Source organism: Salvelinus alpinus, chromosome 18, assembly GCF_045679555.1.
Source record: "Salvelinus alpinus chromosome 18, SLU_Salpinus.1, whole genome shotgun sequence".
Taxonomy (NCBI): domain Eukaryota; kingdom Metazoa; phylum Chordata; class Actinopteri; order Salmoniformes; family Salmonidae; genus Salvelinus; species Salvelinus alpinus.
In genome coordinates, this window is record NC_092103.1 from 16,169,366 (window position 1) to 16,189,563 (window position 20,198).

General features: G+C 40.5%; 1 protein-coding gene across 1 annotated transcript in view; it reads right to left on the reverse strand.

The window, feature by feature from the left end:
* The window catches only part of LOC139543874 (anthrax toxin receptor 1-like), a 31,903-nt gene extending 17,030 nt beyond the window's left edge, over nucleotides 1-14,873 (reverse strand). The window contains exons 1-11 of the mRNA XM_071350377.1: nucleotides 14,712-14,873; nucleotides 14,438-14,613; nucleotides 4,897-4,968; nucleotides 4,631-4,702; nucleotides 4,325-4,406; nucleotides 4,104-4,134; nucleotides 3,725-3,804; nucleotides 2,713-2,781; nucleotides 2,529-2,609; nucleotides 2,265-2,325; nucleotides 1,736-1,834 (exon numbers count right to left, since the gene is read on the reverse strand). Coding sequence (XP_071206478.1) covers nucleotides 1,736-1,834; nucleotides 2,265-2,325; nucleotides 2,529-2,609; nucleotides 2,713-2,781; nucleotides 3,725-3,804; nucleotides 4,104-4,134; nucleotides 4,325-4,406; nucleotides 4,631-4,702; nucleotides 4,897-4,968; nucleotides 14,438-14,592 — 802 coding nt within the window. The 5' untranslated portion in view covers nucleotides 14,593-14,613; nucleotides 14,712-14,873. The remainder of the gene's footprint in view (nucleotides 1-1,735; nucleotides 1,835-2,264; nucleotides 2,326-2,528; nucleotides 2,610-2,712; nucleotides 2,782-3,724; nucleotides 3,805-4,103; nucleotides 4,135-4,324; nucleotides 4,407-4,630; nucleotides 4,703-4,896; nucleotides 4,969-14,437; nucleotides 14,614-14,711) is intronic.
* Nucleotides 14,874-20,198: the final 5,325 nt, after the last annotated feature.

Consider the following 20,198-nt stretch of genomic DNA (forward strand, 5'->3'; position numbering starts at 1 on the left):
AACATAGCCCAATTTCCCCTACTGCCTGAGGGAAGAATGCAGAAATTAGACTTCAGTTTAAGAATTGGACTGCTCTCTACACTTAAGATTGCTTATCAAAGGATGTGATTGCAAGACCTTGATCTATTGGAAATTAGAAAATTCTACAGGAAATAAACCCTGGCTCTTGAAGCTTCGGAGAGCCTTTTACCTGGCTTGATCCCCAATGATCCCCAGAGGCACCCAGCCTACAGCAGATGTGCTATATTAGTTGTGGATGAATGCAAAGGAACAAAGAAACGACATTACATCGCTAACTCAGATCTGTTTGTGCACTGCTGCAGACTCCATTAGTTGTAATTTGCTGCCAGTGAGGGTCTTGCATCAAAAGGTTTGTACCACAGTTGCAAAGAAGTCCTTTCTTGGCCGAAAGTCAATTTTTTTGTCATGTGTAGGCCACCTTGTGGGATTCGGCTGCTCTACATTGGCCCAAGGTTCAGAGAATGTTTTACTCTGGTTCCTTTAAAGTTTTCATGGGAGGTTTAATTAACGCTCTTACTTTTAATAATACTGCTACCTTATTTTGGGTTAACTTTTTAAACTAAGCACAGATAGAACACATAGAAATAGACACATAGAAATACATTTCCTTAGGTATTAATCATGCAAAAACATTTTATTTATTTATTGTGACACAGCATCAGTGAGATTCAACCCTATAATCTTCTGTTCTCTAGCTATAGAATTAGTCCACTGCGGAACCAGGATGGAGCTAGCATGCCATTCTTTGACACATACAAAGCTGTTCATTTTAGTCTATTCAAACAGACCTAATTTCATAGGAAACAAGAACTCATTAAGATCAGGTGTGGCCAATTAGTGGGTGCGGCCAACACACCTGAACTCACTTAACAAGATAGAGGATAGAGAGTTTTGTTGATGCTGAGAATGGACTGCATAACATTCTTAGAACATTCTCTGAACTTTACTCAAGGTATCTTGTGTATTTATAGAACGTTTTAACGTTCTCGAAACATTTTGAGAACGTCTTAATTTGAACCATGAGAAAACCTGTAGGAAACGTTATGCTGAAGTACTGAAATTCCCACAGAAGAATGTTGTTTCTTAACATTCTCTAAACTATTTGAGAACATTCCCAATGTCAAACCAGTTGGAAACCGTTCCTAGAACATTACCAAAATTGAAATGACATGTAACCATGTTTCAACTCCCAAGTAAACATTCTGGTAAAGTAATGAATTACCAAGAAAATAACAAAATTCCTTAATTACTAAATGTGGTGAGAATGTTCCAACGCCAAGCCACTATCCTGCATCATTCCCAGAAAGTTGTGGGAAGGTTGTATGCAAAATAACCATAGGACAACCATGCTCTCACCAAGCTCCAAGAAAAATATGGTTCTCAGAATGTTATTTGCAAGCTAGGCCAACTGGTGCCTGCTTGAACTAATGAGTATTCTTTCAGGCTCATTCCTTTAAGCTCTTTCATTCAGGATGGTTGAAATCCTTTCTCTTTGCCCTTTTCTCACACAGCCTGAGGACACAGTCAATAACAGCCAACTAACTCACTGTGGCATTGCTGAAATAGATGTCTTTCTAAGCCTCATTACCCTGCACCTAGAATCCTGTGTGAAAGTTAAAGAGATTGTTTCCTGCTCATTAAAAACAGGGGTGTTGCTGATGGGATTCATTAGGGTTAATGGTCGGAAATTGTAGGTACCGTAACTTCCACTTACTCAAAGTGAGAGTGTCATTGATGCGGAAGCTACAAAGGACCTTCCCCACCTCACGGGCATGTGAGAAACCATTTCCTTTCACTACCACCTGGAAGGACTCTAAGACAGGATGAATGGGAGAAAACAGGGAGAATCATCAATGGCATTTGATCACCTTGATAACATTGGTAAAGAGGAATTACAGTTGATAATAATATTTTCAAGTCCTTATTTTCTGAGGCCAAAAGCTCCCCAATTATCCATAATGATCTGTGATTAACTGAAATCGGACAATATTCAGGCCAAATGCAGGCTAGGCTGATCCAGAGAGGATGTAACGTTTTAACCGTGCCTATTTATCTTCAGCTGGCACTTTTCATTTACACAGAGTCAAACACATATTTAAGTCAATCCGTTTCCCCCTTGCTGTGTCATTAGACACAGTAGAAACACATAGTGGATTGATCCGTGTCGTCAGCTTATCAATAAACAAGTGATAGTGTCATGCAGCTGGAGCCCATTATGAAACCCACTCCAATACACCACTCACCTCCTGCACAGATACTAGAGGGCTCTGCTGCCAATATCTCAATGCATGATCTCTTCAGGATCTTAGGAGAGAGAGAGAGAGAGAGAGACGAATGTGGATAATGGAGACAGCGGTGAACAGCACAAACTGTAAATCTGTTAGAGTTAGATTTGTTGAAAGTATGTATGCCTTGGTATACTTTCAACCATGTTGAAACTATACCTTACAATAGTGAACAGATGTTTACATCATTCTACCAGCCCCTAACATCGTTGCCCTACTTACTGAATCAATGACTCCTTGCAGTGCCTCAAAGCCATCATTTACAGGGAAGACATGGTCCTTACTGTCGGCTATTGTCCAAAGCTGGGGAGGGAGAAGACGCTTTATTTAATAACAGTGTAACAACAATAATGTGAGACTAGCCAACTGCTAAATCCCCTGCTCACAACAGAAACATGTGGCTCACCTGGGTCTCATTGAAGTCTTTTACTCCCACGCAGTAGACAGAGGCACCCAGTTGACGCGATCGGCCGGCCTAGTGACACGCAAATAGACATGAAAGCTCTTTTATAACTCTATATTGACCAACGTAGAGAGAACTTAATTTGTGGTGTCAGATACTTTGAAAACCAATACAATGCATGTATAATATATATTATATATATAATATAATGTATAAAGGTGTATCCGTAAAGGATGAGGATGGATTTTATGAAGCATCTATGGAAGGCTTGCAAGACAGATGGGTTTCTGTCTAGCCTTCTCAGTTTGTGCAACCAACTCAGTGGCCTGGTGGTTAGATTGGCACTCAACATTAAGGAGATCGATTTGGGGTAAGGCCCTGTGGCAGACTAACGTCCTGTCCAGGGGCTGTATACATGTACATTGAGCTGCCTTACGCTACAGAAAGATAGGCTCTTGGCCGTATGGGCCGTTTCTGGCTCGGACAAGGCGTATTTGTCCAAGGCTTGCTTACTGCAGGTTTGTGCAGGTACTTAGTCTTAAGTCGTGACTGACGTTTGGAGACACAGGCGTTTGCTGTCTATAATGGTGCAGGCGTTTTTGTAGCAGTCCACTCTATCGATTGTTGATGGTTACATGTAGTGCTTTGAGTGTTCTTCCACAGCCAATGATGACTTCTTGGGTCTTGGTGACATTTAATCAAGTCTAAGAAGTTCTGCACCACTGGCCACCGGCCAATGTATAAACAAGATTGAAACATCCAGTAATTAAAAGGCTGAAATGACCAGCTGAAATTACTGATGTAACCAGCTGTAGAGATAAACGGAAACGGCAACTCTAACAATAATAATTACATATGATGACAGGGAGTAGAGTATGAAATTCTGCTCTTCCAGGACTGGAATATCCTGTGGAATGTGGCTGACTATTTTCACTCTGCCCACTCTGAGTGTAGAGATAAGATATTGCCAACAGATCATCCATTACTACAGGTCTAAAACAAACATTTCTCTCACCTCTCTCTCTGCCAGATCGAACTGATTCTCCCTCAGTTCGCCATCTGTCAAGGCAATGATGACGCTGGCTGTACGGAAACCTGATGGACCAGGACAAGACAACAGTTAGAACAAGACAACAGAGCAGAACAGAAGACTTCTCAAAGGACAGACTGTACTGTCACTGAAGGGGAAGAAAATAATAGGATAATTCAATCTGACACCTCTTCAATTCTAACACTTCTGATACCATAGTTTCTTGGTAAAGGGTTCAACAAGGATCAATACGTTTGAATTGTACTGGTAGCTTTTCATCTGTGTCTGCTTATGACTGGGAGCATAATGAGAGTTCTACCCCAAAAAAAATTCCAAGTGCAAATAACAAGAATAATTTACTCACTGTCTCCAGCATAGTAGATTTGTTCACTGGCCTGGAGGAGCAGATAGAAGGATTTTTAGAAGAATACTTCATTGAGACAGCATTTTGTCTTCTGCTTTTACCCATATAGAGAGACAAGAATGGTTATTGGAACAGAAAAATATCTTGTTCTAATTTTTGCAGTAGGAAGTCAAGCTGTTGCCTAGTTACCTTCAGCTACTGGCTTCCAATCCACTACTCACCCTTTGGAACCCTTTGTGCATGAAAGTGTCTCCCCCAGGGTGCACCATACGGAGCTCCTCCAGGCCTGCCCGAATCTGCTCCCTGCTCACACACACACACAATAAATAGAGGCCATTTGTACTGTCAGTGTATCATGTGGGCTGTACCCCACAATAGAAAGATTGGCACACAGTACCTTCCACAAAAAGATTGTCCAATGAAGAAAATGAGCAGGTCACTAAAGGTGGTGTATTGTGTAAATCCTGCCTATGTTAATTGTGAGTAGTTAAAGCATAAACACAACGGTTTGAGGGATTATGTCTTGCCTGTCTTCTGTTAGTTTCATCAGGATCCGTCCCTCTGTAGAAAACACAATGAAGGACATCCGCAGCTGAGGACTAGCGAGAGAGAGGGATGGGGATGGAGGGTTATTTCCACAGTTGACTGACATAATCTCTTTGTGTGTTGCTGTGTTGTCCAAATACTTTGTTCAATAACATGTCTGTTTACATCCTTACTGGACTTGACCAGTGTATATTAATTGAGCTCTCTGGGACATGTAGTGGTGTATCTAGGTAACACTATACTATACCTTATGAATTTATGAGCCAGATGATCAACAAAGTAATATATCTCATTCCAGTGGTGCTGTACACTCCCTGACCTGAAAGAAAGGTTGGAAGATGTCTGTTATTGTGGAGCTGTAAAGCTACCATGATTGACCTGTCCACAAACCAATCACTGCTCCCGTGTGTCTTCCAATCAGCTCACTGGTGCCCCACCTACAGGGCATTACCTAATTTGATAAAGGTTGTGTTCCCCTGCTCAGACGTTTTTGATGCATGCCAGATTTTACAAAGCCTGGATAGGTATTTTAGGTATCAGCTAACCACATCATATGTTATAGCAATCTGGTGCACGACGGTACAGTCGATGACATGGCACCAAAATCATACAGTCGATAAAATCGGCAGACGTAGCAATAAAAAGGCAAATCCAAGGAACCTCCAAGGAGGCTGAAAAATGTAATCTCTACAAATAATTTATAGGACACCTGGAGATTACTATTCAAGAATTTATTTCATTTTTATTTAAAAAAAATGCTCTACAATTAACTAGGTTAAAAAAATCCATGACATAGTGGTATTGGATCATTCTCCGGGATCATGCTTAATTACAGCAACAGTAAATACACTTATTGTAAGCTTCTGTGCAATTTGGGGAGAATGGCCTTGATCAGGGAGGTGACCAAGAACCTGATGGTCACTCTGACAGAGCTCTAGAGTTCCTCTGTGGAGATGGGAGAACCTTCCAGAAGGACAACCATCTCTGCAGCACTCCACCAGTCAGGCCTTTATGGTAGAGTGGCCAGACGGAAGCCACTCATCAGTAAAAGTCACATGCCAGCCCACTTGGAGTTTGCCAAAAGGCACCTAAAGACTCTCAGACCATGATAAACTAGATTCTCTAGTCTGAAGAAACCAAGATTGAACTCTTTGGCCTGAATGCCAAACTTCAGGTCTGGAGGAAACCTGGCACCCTCTCTATGGTGAAACATGGTGGGGCAGCATCATAATGTGGGGATGTTTCTCAGCGGCAGGGACTGGGAGACTAATCAGGATCAATTGAAAGATGAAGGGAGCAAAGTACAGAGTGATCCTAGATGAAAAGCTGCTCCAAAGCACTCAGGACCTCATACTGGAGCAAAGGTTCACCTTCGGACAATGACCCTAAGCACACAGCCAAGACAACGCAGGAGTGGCTTTGGGACAAGTCTCAATGTCCTTTCGGTGACCCAGCCAGAGCCCAGACTTGCACCCGATCTAACATCTCTGGAGAGACCTGAAAATAACTGTGCAGCAACACTCCCCATCCAACCTGACAGAGCTTGAGAGGATCTGCAGAAAATAATGGGAGAAACTCCCTAAATACAGGTGTGCCATACTTATGTAAATGTGTGATTTCAGTTTATTTTTTGTATACATTTGCAAAATGTTCTAAAAACCTGCTTTTGCTTTGTCATTATGGGGTATTGTGTGTACAGTCGTGGCCAAAAGAATCACACAAATATACATTTTCACAAGGTCTGCTGCCTCAGTTTGTATGATGGCAATTTGCATATACTCCAGAATGTTATGAAGAGTGATCAGATGAATTGCAATGAATTGCAAAGTCCCTCTTTGCCATGCAAATGAACTGAATCCCCCAAAAACATTTCCACTGCATTTCAGCCCTGCGACAAAAGGACCAGCTGACATCATGTCAGTGATTCTCTCGTTAACACAGGTGTGAGTGTTGATGAGGGCAAGGCTGGAAATCACTCTGTCATGCTGATTGAGTTTGAATAACAGACTGGAAGCTTCAAAAGGAGGGTGGTGCTTGTAATCATTATTCTTCCTATGTCAACCATGGTTACCTGCAAGGAAACACGTGCCGTCATCATTGCTTTGCACAAAAAGGGCTTCACAGGCAAGGATATTGCTGCCAGTAAGATTGTACCTAAATCAACCATTTATCAGATCATCAAGAACTTCAAGGAGAGCAGTTCAATTGTTGTGAAGAAGGCTTCAGGGCGCCCAAAAAAGTCCAGCAAGCACCAGGACCGTCTCCTAAAGTTGATTCAGCTGCGGGATCGGGGCACCACCAGTACAGAGCTTGCTCAGGAATGGCAGCAGGCAGGTGTGAGTGCATCTGCACGCACAGTGAGGCGAAGACTTTTGGAGGATGGCCTGGTGTCAAGAAGGGCAGCAAAGAAGCCACTTCTCTCCAGGAAAAATATCAGGTGCAGACTAATATTCTGCAAAAGGTACAGGGATTGGACTGCTGAGGACTAAGGTAAAGTCATTTTCTCTGATGAATCCCCTTTCCGATTGTTTGGGGCATCCGGAAAAAAGCTTGTCTGGAGAAGACAAGGTGAGCGCTAACATCACTCCTGTGTCATGCCAACAATAAAGCATCCTGAGACCATTCATGTGTGGGGTTGCTTCTCAGCCAAGGGAGTGGGCTCACTCACAATTTTGCCTAAGAACACAGCCATGAATAAAGAATGGTACCAACACATCCTCCGAGAGCAACTTCTCCCAACCATCCAGGAACAGTTTGGTGACGAACAATGCCTTTTCCAGCATGATGGAGCACCTTGCCATAAGGCAAAAGTGACAACTAAGTGGGTCGGGGAACAAAACATCGATATTTTGGGTCAATGGCCAGGAAACTCCCCAGACCTTAATCCCATTGAGAACTTGTGGTCAATCCTCAAGAGGCTGGTGGACAAGCAAAACCCCACAAATTCTGACAAACTCCAAGCATTGATTATGCAAGAATGGGCTGCCATCAGTCAGGATGTGGCCGAGAAGTTAATTGACAGCATGCCAGGGCAGATTGCAGAGGTCTCGAAAAAGAAGGGTCAACACTGCAAATATTGACTCTTTGCATCAACTTCATGTACTTGTCAATAAAAGCCTTTGACACTTATGAAATGCTTGTAATTATACTTCAGTATTCCATAGTAACATCTGACAAAAATATCTAAAGACATTGAGGCAGCAGACTTTTGAGAATTACACAAATATTAATTTTCACAAACTTTTGGCCACGACTGTAGATTGATGAGGAGAAAAAACAATTCAATCAATTTTATAATAAGGCTGTTACCTAACAAAATGTGGAAAAAGTCAAAGGGCCTGAATACTTTCCGAATGCACTGTACATATCCCGTGTAAATTTAATAAAAAACTGCTTTCTGTCTTGAGCTCACTGGTGAAGGAAACTGAGGGCCCGGGATAGGCTGGTTGATACAATGTTGCAAGTTTGCTAGCCACTGCTTCAGGCCGGACCCGGTGATGATTTGATACACTAGCAATAGCTCAACTCGAGACAGATAGAAAGGGAGGCAGAGAGAGAGATGAATATGATTGAAAGAACCAACATTTTCATCAAGATATTTTCTACTGTTTTTATTTGTCGGCTTTAGGCCTATGTATTTTACTTAGTTGGCGATGGAAGTTATTGGCCTACTGCTGCATTGACTATAGGCTCTCTCTGAGTTCTATGCTCTCATTTCTTTATCTGCCAAATGATCACAGTGTATCAATGTGTCCATATGCAGAGGTTAGTGCTCTTGCCATAGTTCAATTTTAACTTTTAGATTTGTATAATTTCACTTTAGATTGTTAACCACGAGACAATGATTTAGAGAAACGAAAATGTTATTATTGAAATGAAACTGTCATGCAGATCGGTAGAAATGGTTGGATGCAATTGTAAGTTTCTGCCAATTTTGAGACTCACGAGCTGCCTAAGGGCTTTACTATTACAGCCATATAAAACAAATTGGAAAGTGCAAGCACCTGCACACATAAACGGAAATATGGAAATCAAAGGCCCGTCCAACTGATTCATTCTGGCGCCTGGTCTGCTGCAAAGAGACATGGTTATGGAGTGAGATAGTTGCCAAAAGGTTGAACATAAGTATCATTAGGATTGTAAGAAAATACATACCTAAATTGTTAGGAACGTAAGAAAAGCCATGCGTGAAACATGAAACATAAACTTGAAATTAGATCTGTAAATGTACAAACCCTATTTTACAACTATGATTGAATATTTACACGTTCAATTCTTACTTGACGTCTCCTTTAACTTCTCTGGGATATGTGGGACGCTAACGTCCCACTTGGCCAAAAGCCAGTAAAAATGCAGAGCGCTAAATTAAAATAAATTACTATAAAAATCCAACTTTCATGAAATCACACATGAAAGACACCAAATTAAAGCTACACTTGTTGTGAATCCAGCCAACATGTCTGATTTCAAAAAGGATTTATGGCGAAAGCACACCAAACGATTATGTTAGGTCAGTACATAGCCACAGAAAAACACAGCCATTTTTCCATCCAAAGAGAGGAGTAACAAAAAGCAGAAATAGAGATAAAATTAATCACTAACCTTTGATGATCTTCATCAGATGACACTCATAGGACTTCATGTTACACAATACATGTATGTTTTGTTCGGTAAAGTTCATATTTATATCCAAAAATCTGAGTTTAGGCGGGACGCTACTGTCTCACTTGGCCAAAAGCCAGAGAAAATGCAGAGCGCCATATTCAAATAAATTACTATAAAAATCAAACTTTCATTAAATCACACATGAAAGATACCAAATTAAAGCTACACTGGTTGTGAATCCAGCCAACATGTCAGAATTCAAATAGGCTTTTCGGCGAAAGCAAACGGTGCTATTATCTGAGTTAGCACCATTGTAAGCAAAGAGAGATAAGCATATTTCAACCCTGCAGGCGTGACACAAAATGCAGAAATAAAAATATAATTCATGCCTTACCTTTGACGAGCTTCTGTTGTTGGTACTCCAATATGTCCCATAAACATCACAACTGGTCCTTTTTTGTTCGATTAATTCCGTCAATATATATCCAAAATGTCCATTTATTTGGCGCGTTTGATCCAGAAAAACACCGGTTCCAACTCGTGAAACATGATTACAAAACATCTCACCTGTAAACTTTGCCAAAACATTTCAAAATACTTTTGTAATACAACTTTAGGTATTTTTTAACGTAAATAATCAATAAAATTGAAGACGGGATGATCTGTGTTCAATACAGGATTAAAACAATCTGTAGCATGCTTTCTGGTCACGCGCCTCTATCTAACAGTACACAACAAGTGACCCTGATTCAAAATGGCCGTACGTCTTCATTACACAAAGGAAAAACACTCAACTAATTTCTAAAGACTGTTGACATCCAGTGGAAGCGGTGAGTGACCTCAAAAAAAAGAAATCTGAATGGTTTGTCCTCGGGGTTTCGCCTGCTAAATAAGTTATGTTATACTCACAGACATGATTCAAACAGTTTTAGAAACTTCAGAGTGTTTTCTATCCAAATCTACTAACAATATGCATATCTTATCTTCTGGGGATGATGGCAGTTGAATTTGGGTATGCTTTTCATCCAAACGTGAAAATGCTGCCCCCTATCCTAGAGAAGTTAACTCGGTTACAGATCTATTTTTATATGTACAAACTTTTGTCAGTAATGTGGCATCATGAACCGAATGTATCTAGTCGAAGTTAGCTCATCAATCAAGCAACTCTAGCCCAGACGTTAGAGTTGCTTTGCATCTTCTGGTTTTATTTCCAAAATAAAAGTCTAGAGGTCGTTTTAGAACTGCATTCAATAATGACATGATACCAGTAGATAGCGGAGTATAGGCTTGGGCCTTCAGCAAATGACTTCTGTGAGAATGATAAACGACACAGAAGAGCCTTGTCTAGAATAACCGCTTGCGCTGCAAAATAGAAAGTATTTATGACTTAGGCTTGGCCTATTCCGATCTCTAAATATGTCATGCTGTTGTGTTACTTAATGGCCATACAATTGCATTGTTTATTTTTATAGCTGCGTGTGGCTACTGTGGTGATCATGTAACCTAATGAATCACACTTTTTCCAGTATTTGGGAGCACAGACTGTAGGACTTATATTAGGCATTTTGACTGTTGTATTAGTAAATTCCACTCTGTATGTTGGCTTGTACCATTTGCACTGCACAATCCCATCACACAGAGGCTGTATCCATATCAATAAATGAGACAAAACAAAATATTGATAAAATCTTGGCTATAACCTGTTCTGAGCGAAATATCCAAGGGGTTCCAAATGGTCAAGACTATCTGTAGCCTATTCTTCTTGCCAGATCTGTTTTCCCTATCAGCCACTGCACGTGCTTCTTCAAATATTTATATTTTTTCAAATATTCAAAAAAAAATAATTCAAATATACATTTATTTAGAAGCTATATTTATAGGCCTGTGATAAAAACAGTTGTAAAACACAAAGAGTTCTAAATTATTCCGCAAGATACCAGCCCCCAAAATGATAGCTTAAATTGCAATTTCTACAAGTTGAAGGACTATTTTTTATTTGGATATAATGGTGGAAAATTACAAGATTGTTTTAATACTGTTTATGCATCGAATAGCTTTGATGAGTACTCTGTCATCTGTGTCTGTGTGGACTGAGTTGGGCCTCTGGGGCTTGGCGCTGGCAATTGATTTATGATGGCTTGGTGATAGAACCTAGATTGAATTGGTGTTTGTGTACTGAGGTATCAGGGAGAAGATGGCTTTGGTATGGATAGCGGATAAGAAGAACCTTGCCTTAGGGGCCAAACGCTGATTTCTATACAATTGACTAATTCCACACATCTGTTGTTTGTCATGTATTCAGGAGGATGTGTCTTAACTATAAAATGCTGTGGCTCAGTTCTACTCGTTGGGTTCTCAGCAATCAACTTCGAGTGATTGTTGACCAGCTCCATTACTGCAACAATTAAACAATATTAAAGTAGGATTGTTTGAAGCATCTCTCACTTGGTTAGAATTTCCACCACAATAGACCTACATTTAACATTGAATTATTAAAGTGACATGCTAAAGAACTTGAGAATTTAGATAATTTTGAATACTCACATGGATTTCACTCAGATTATGTATGAAAACAGAATAGGCAAATATCACATAGTTCAATCACATAAAATGTATGTTTGCTGGGTAAAACTTTACAATAAATGGGGCCAGTGGTGGAAAAAGTACGCAACTCCCATACTTGAGTAAAAGTAAAGATACCTTAATAGAAAATTACTCAAGTAAAAGTGAAAGTCACCCAGTAAACTCTTACTTGAGTAAAGGCCGTATTTTCAAACAGCTCTTACACTAAAAGGACATTATCATAATTTTCACAGTGTTATTCCAACCTCATAGGTTGGAAATATATATAAAACACAGGACAATTTAGTTTTTGACTGCTCTGGGCCTTTAAGCAGGCCAGAAGCCAGTTCATACAATATTCTGCGTTCTGAGATGAATGCCATTTCAACTCATGCAGTAGTCACAAGCATCTAAGCATGTAAGCATGTTGATACACTTGCCATGGATAATTTTAGCTTCAAGTCTACCTGGGCCTGCTTACTGCTTATTCAGCCATATTTGTTGATAGAACATCTTAATGTCATAAGGAGTTGGCCAGAGAGCAGAAACAGATGCATTAAAATAAAAAAGAGAACTATATAGAATTATATACCATATCCGGGGTGATAGAGAGAGAAATAAACCATCAGAGAAACTCTGTAATGACAATGTTACGGATAAAACCATAGAGCAAATCAATATTGTTTTTTCCCCCACTTTTACTGACACCTCTGAGAATACTGTGTACTTCCTTTGCTTTTTTCATTTCGACAAGAGACGTGGTGCAATAATCCTTTATCCTCTTTGGGGTTTTACTTTGAATGCATGTTATACAAATTTCATTATGATTTACTTCTATCAGGCATCTTTTCAGAATAACATCAAAGGCAGTCTGAGTGAAGAGATGATCTTTGCCCTGCAGAACCAGCAGAAAGAGGATCTGTGTGTGTGTGTGTGTGTGTGTGTGTGTGTGTGTGTGTGTGTGTGTGTGTGTGTGTGTGTGGGAGAGAAAGAGAGAGTAAGAGAATGAGAAAAAGTGTGCACTAATGTAATATGTATTTATAGAAATATGTTTTTTAGTGCAGTCATAAAAGCAGGAACCTTTTGAAATGGGGAATAGTTTGGACAGCATTAAGGAAAAATATTATTCAGATGATTATTCACTGGTGCAGCACAAAGTGAGCACAGCATTTTCCAAAACACCAGTCAAATAGGATAATGTCACTGCAACTTTGAGATGTGAACACTTTAGACTTGAAAAGTATGGCACAAAGAGCAATGCATGGATGGATGGATCGCAACGTGCCTTTTTCTATAAGCCCACAGATGTGCCAGAGGTTTTGAGTGATTGGCCGATTCCGACTGACACAATAGCAATACCGCAGTTATGAATACTTATAGAATGTCTCACATATTTTCTGGATCCGTTTAATTAAATACTTGAAAGATGTTGATTCTTGAAAGTCTGAATACATTGATTGGAAAGGATGAATCAAAAGATCTCTTTTTCTCTCTCTCCACCCATCTCTCTCCCAACTCTCTTTCTCTTCTTCTCGTTGCTTCCCTCCCACTTTTCCATCCTCTGTACTGTGATATGAGTCCCAGTCCTGACACAGCTGCCAGAAACTCTGGAGCTTTGGAACATCTGGGCCTAATGGTGAAAGGGTTCTGCAGACCAGACAGACATGGAGAGGGGGTTGGGGTCTAGAGAAAGACAGGAGCTCTCCCCACTCACTCCACATTACACTATGAAAGGGAAGTGAAGGAGCCTACCATTCATTGTCCTGCATGCTCTATGAACAGTCACACACATGCATACTGTATTATGATTAAAGTGTGTGAAATACTGTGTGTGATCTATAGAACAATTCATCTGAATGATTTGAATTGCTCTGAGAGATGAAAGGTAAAGTAGTAAAACAAATCTAACGTACCAATGCATTGTTTTGCCACTTCCTAACTGATGTGTTTGCTTTTGCAGTTTCAAGAGCTGACTTTAACTTTATTTTATTTTATTGTTCTCTTTATGGTAAGTACCATATGCATCCAAATAACTTGTAAAAAATAAATGAACTAATGGTTTCGTGAGGCTATTTTGTTCTAAAATCATCTTGTTTGCGAAGCAACTTTGATATATCCTGAATAGTGTGACTGCTCACAAGAGGATGACTATTGAATAAGACAGAACTAACTTATTCTAAGGTCTGTAAGAGCACGACAAGTTTATAGATATGTTTAGTTGGCAGTTTTTTCCATTTCGACTTTCCATTTTCCTGCAGAAATGAATGGAGCCTCGTGATAGAGCAGGTGGGGAAGCTGAGGAACTTAATTTACTTCCTCAGATTTAGTCCCCCCCTAACACACTAACACATTTCCAATTAGCCCTGGAGCGATACAGTATGGCTAATCTGGCTATCAATACATTAATATTAGACTACATTTTGTTTAAAGAAGTTTGTAAAGAAAATTGTAATTGCTCAGTGTATTTATCTGGGTAATAATGATAAGAATGCAGAGAAACGGCCAACGTGGTAGGTGACTTGCTGGGACTAAATGGAAGCAGAATCTTACAGAGCCGCTATGGATGCTTCTACAGTAAGGTGAGACTGGGAGCTTGCAAGAAGACAGAGGAGCACACTCACTTGTCCAAAACGAAGTAAAGGTCAAACCCCCCATAGCAGGAGGACCCTGCCTCCCTCCTGTCAAGGCTTTGTCCTGCAGTGCCTGCCACCAGAATGGCCATCAGTGTGCAGATCTCTGCTGCAAGCATGGCCTGCCTGCAACTGCACAGAGACATTATTCCAGCTTCAGGAGAAGGCTGCAACGACAAAATGAACACATAAAAAAAAAAAGTCAGAACAAGTCCAAATTATCTCCTTTCAGATTGTTTCAAGTAGTTCCTGTGTTCCCCAGTACCTCACAATGCTCTAAAATGTAAGATTCCAGGCATGAAATATTCCCAGTCTGGATCAGCGTCCCATCTCCACAGCAGCAGTCCTGTGCTGGGAGACGGGAAGTGGAGCTGCTTGGCCTGAATCAGGAAGAGCTGTTCCAGGACAAACACACTCCCTCTCTCAAACACACACACACACACACACATACACACACTCACTGGCAGAGGGGATACACTTTTGTCCCTCAATACTTTTTCCTTTCTCTCGTTCTTTTGTCTTTCTTTAAAAAAAAATTGGGGGAATGTTCCCTACATCAGCAATAGCGCCACTTAGTGGAAGGTGTGATAGGACTACATTGATCATGATTCCCCTTGAGTCTTTTGCAGTCTTGTTCGTTTTCATTTTAGCACACATTAGCACACTTTTCAAAAAACTTTATGTAAAGTTTATAACAGCAAAAACTTGTAACAAATCCTGTCTGGTGTACAATATGTTAAATTATGCAAATGTTTTAGTGGATAAGTCTTTCATATTTGTTGCTTCACATGTTTTGAAACAACACATCTATCATACACTAGAACTAGTCAGTAGCAGCAGTTTAATTTAAACCTGTCACAATCAATCAAAGTCTGGCTAAATTGGTAAAAGTCATTGTTTTCCAATAGGTTGTAGTGATTACAGGTTTAACTTGTTACACAGTCAAAGACACAAATCATTAATAAGAACAGAATCTTATTTTCCACATAAATGTTATTTTAATCATATGCATTGACTAACCTAAGGGTGCTAATTATGTTGTATATTTATAGAATATGTTTCTAAACCCTTCTACATTAATATGGATGCTACCATGATTACGGATAATCCTGATGAGTCGTGAATAATGATCAGTGAGAAAGTTACAGAAGCACATCATACCCCCAAGACATGCTAACCTCTTACCCTTACAATAACAAAGGAGGTTAGCATTTTATATCATACCCCCAAGACATGCTAACCTCTCACCATTACAATAACAAAGGAGGTTAGCATTTTATATCATACCCCCAAGACATGCTAACCTCTCACCATTACAATAACAAAGGAGGTTAGCATTTTATATCATACCCCCAAGACATGCTAACCTCTTACCATTACAATAACAAAGGAGGTTATCATTTTTTTAATGCATGATTCATTTAGGAATATACGTAATCATGATAGCATCCACATGAATACAGAAGTGTTTAGAAACATATTCTATTCTTATTTACAATTAAAGTGACTGCAAAATGATACAATACATTATTTACCATTCATTTCTATTGAATAAAACAGCACTAACTTCTATTGGGCACAAAATAATCTGAAACACATCCAAAATAAAGAGCGAATGCATCCAACAACATTTTAGAGTCACAAACTTGATGTAGTCATTGTGTGCGATAAATATGGGACCAAATACTTCACCTTTTACTACTTTTATACATATATATAAGTGAAATTGTCCCAATTCTTTTGGTCCCCTAAAATGGGAAGACTATGTACATAAAGTGCAGTAATCTCTAAACGGTTCACCCGATATGGATGAAAAGCTGACAATCTGCACTTTAACCTCATAGTCATTATATAATTTCAAATCCCAAATGCTGGAAAATAAAGAACAAAAATAAGAACAAATTGTGTCACTGTCCCAATACTTTTGGAGATCACGATGAGGTTTATCCTTAAAAGTTGAGGAGGGCCTGATGCAAAGTGCACATTGAATTCATGTGATACAAATCGCCTAAACATATCTCATAATAATGACTTACTATCTCATAATTAGGACTTAGTATCTCATGATTATGACTTACATATTTCATAATAATGACTTACTATTTCATAATTATGACTTACTATCTCATAACTCGTGGTCAGATTACATGTATTGCATGGTGGGAACGAGCTTCCATAGACAGCAATGTACAGTAGTTGGCAAGAGCACAAACAGATCTGGGACCAGAATGCTTAGCAGTTTGCTTAGCAGTTTTAACATGATGACCAATAAATCTCCTCTATGTCTTCAGAGGTTGATGAATACCAGCATTCCAAGTCACATCATGAGTCATACTGACCATTGTCTTTTTTTTCCAGTTCTGTATATCTTTATTGTCCCCCCAAAAAATTTGAGTGCAGCAAACAAACATATAAAAATACACAACATAAAATAAAACCATATAATCCAACATACAGTTGAAGTCGGAAGTTTACATACACCTTAGCCAAATACATTTAAACTCAGTTTTCACAATTCCTGACATTTAATCCTAGTAAAAATTCCCTGTTTAAGGTCAGTTAGGATCACCACTTAATTTGAAGAATGTGAAATGTCAGAATAATAGTAGAGAGAATGATTTATTTCAGCTTTTATTTCTTTCATCACATTCCCAGTGGGTCAGAAGTTTACATACACTCAATTAGTATTTGGTAGCATTGTATTTAAATTGTTTAACTTGGGTCAACAGTTTTGGGTAGCCTTCCACAAGCTTCCCACAATAAGTTGGGTGAATTTTGGCCCATTCCTCCTGACAGAGCTGGTGTAACTGAGTCAGGTTTGTAGGCCTCCTTGCTCGCACACGCTTTTTCAGTTCTGCCCACAAATATTCTATAGGATTGAGGTCAGGGCTTTGTGATGGCCACTCCAATACCTTGACTTTGTTGTCCTTAAGCCATTTTGCCACAACTTTGTAAGTATGCTTGGGGTCATTGTCCATTTGGAAGACCCATTTGCGACCAAGCTTTAACTTCCTGACTGATGTCTTGAGATGTTGCTTCAATATATCCACATAATTGTCCTGCCTCATGATGCCATCTATTTTGTGAAGTGCACCAGTCCCTGCTGCAGCAAACACCCCCACAACATGATGCTGCCACCCCCATGCTTCACGGTTGGGATGGTGTTCTTCGGCTTGCAAGCATCCCCCTTTTTCCTCCAAACATAACGATGGGCAATATGGCCAAGCAGTTCTATTTTTGTTTCATCAGACCAGAGGACATTTCTCCACAAAGTACGATCTTTGTCCCCATGTGCAGTTGCAAACCGTAGTCTGGCTTTTATATGTCGGTTTTGGAGCAGTGGCTTCTTCCTTGCTGAGCAGCATTTCAGGTTATGTTGATATAAGACTAATTTTACTGTGGATATAGATACGTTTGTACCTGTTTCCTCCAGCATCTTCACAAGGTCCTTTGCTGTTGTTCTGGGATTGAGATTGCACTTTTTGCACCAAAGTACGTTCATCTCTAGGAGACAGAACGCGTCTCCTTCCTGAGCGGTATGACGGCTGCGTGGTCACATGGTGTTTATACTTGCGTACTATTGTTTGTACAGATGAACGTGGTACCTTCAGGTGTTTGGAAATTACTCCCAAGGATGAACCAGACTTGTGGAGGTCTACAATATTTTTTCTGAGGTCTTGGCTGATTTTTTTTAGATTTTCCCATGATGTCAAGCAAAGAGGCACTGAGTTTGAAGGTAGGCCTTGAAATACATCCACAGGTACACCTCCACCTCCAAATGATGTTAATTAGCCTGTCTGAAGCTTCTACAGCCATGACATAATTTTCTGGAATTTTCCAAGCTGTTTAAAGGCACAGTCAACTTAGTGTATGTACACTTCTGAGCCACTGGAACTGTGATACAGTGAATTATAAGTGAAATAATCTGTCTGTAAACAATTTTTGGGAAAATTACTTGTGTCATGCACAAAGTAGATGTCCTAACTGACTTGCCAAAACTATAGTTTGTTTCCAAGAAATTTGTGGAGTGGTTGAAAAAGGAGTTTTAATGACTCCAACCTAAGTGTATGTAAACTTTCAACTTCAACTGTATATACATAAGGAATATATGCAAGTAGGTTACTATATGATGAGAAGTGCAAATATGCTGTTGTGAAAAATACAAGGTCAACAGAAGCAACACCAAGCACCGTATGCGCTATTGAGGGCACAGTGATGTCCAGTCGGTAGAACCTCATAAAGGTATGGGGAATACGCCAACATGCCACATTTCAGATCTCTTGAACAGAGATGCCTTTGAACAATGCCCATGTTGTAGCCATACCTCTGGTGAAGTGAGCCCTCAGGCCCTCTGGCTTTCCCCTTGTACAATAGGTCCTGTTGTTCTCTCACCCTGAAGAGGGTGGCGAGAATTAAACTGAGAGGGGGGAACACTTAAAGCTGTTGGTCCATTGGTGTGCCAACGCGTTTACCCCTATTGGCGCATTGTTGCATGTTAGTGAAAATCAGGAAGTAAGGAGAGTAGAAGCCCTTTTGCTCAACAGAAAGGAGTTCTCCTTCTCTAGTATTCGAGCTAAGTCGCCATTCGCCACCGAAACCACCACTCCGTTTAATGAGGAGAGTTTTCTGACGAACTGAAGCCTGTAGCCTCTCGTAACCGTGGTCAGGACCCAGGACCCATGGACTGCCTGTGGGGCGAGGTGGCCACTGTTCATTTGACTCATATATTAATATCGTTGGGGTGGCTGTGGTGTAGGACCGTCTGCCCCAGTTTCTGTTTTGAGCGCCTACTTGTGGATTAGCAGTATGCTGGGCCGCTGGTACTGACCTCTTCCTGCCGAGTAGGCACACTGGCTCGTGTAATGGGGAAATTTGTATTGTATGTGTCCATATAACTGAGTATGTGACTAACCTTGTAAAACTGTCCTATTATAATCTCCTGTTCTTGGGAGTATCATCCTGTGTTGCAAACCAGCTTGCTCCTGTGTCCTTGTATGGATAAAAGGAGAACTGAAAGTCCCGCCCAAGAACAGGAAACTATAAAGATATGTGCTTATCACCCAATGCTTCGGAATTCAGTGTGTCTACACTGCACTGTGTAACTGTTATTCTCTCTGAGCTCAGAAAATAAAGAATCTTAGTTTGACTTGGACTCCAGCAAATCCTTATTTTATAATGTCCACCACAATTGTGATTGTGGAAGTTGTGCAGGGACAGGATCCGGGTGGAAAGCCTCTCCTTTTGCTCTGCGCAGTTCCACACTCTGCCGCATAGTAGAGACAGTGGGGCCAGTTCCTTTGGCTCGATGGGAGCATCTAGGAAGTCTGCCTTCTCCTTCTCTGTGAGGCTGGACAGGTTCAGCCACAGAGCTCTCTCACCCACCACTCACAATGCACCCACAGCCTTGGATAGCTCTCCTGGAGGCGCAGAGGTTGAGGTTTGAGACTACACAGATCTCTTCCCAGAGTAGTGAGTTTGGCTCGCTCTTGTCAAGGAGGTTGCCCATCTCTTCCAGTAGCTCAACCTGATATGCCACCTTGTGGTCGATGGAGGCAGAAAACCGTTCCAACTTCTCAGGGAGAGTCAGGACAGAGAGAGCAGAGGCACGGCGTTCTGGGTTGAGGTGGCTGTCCAGAGAGCATTCTACGACTGGAGGCTGGAAGAACCCCAGATCCTCCATATCGTGCAATACCATGGCAGTGGTGTCCCTGGCTAGGGCTTTGCCAGATATGGGCTTGTCCCGGTTGCATTT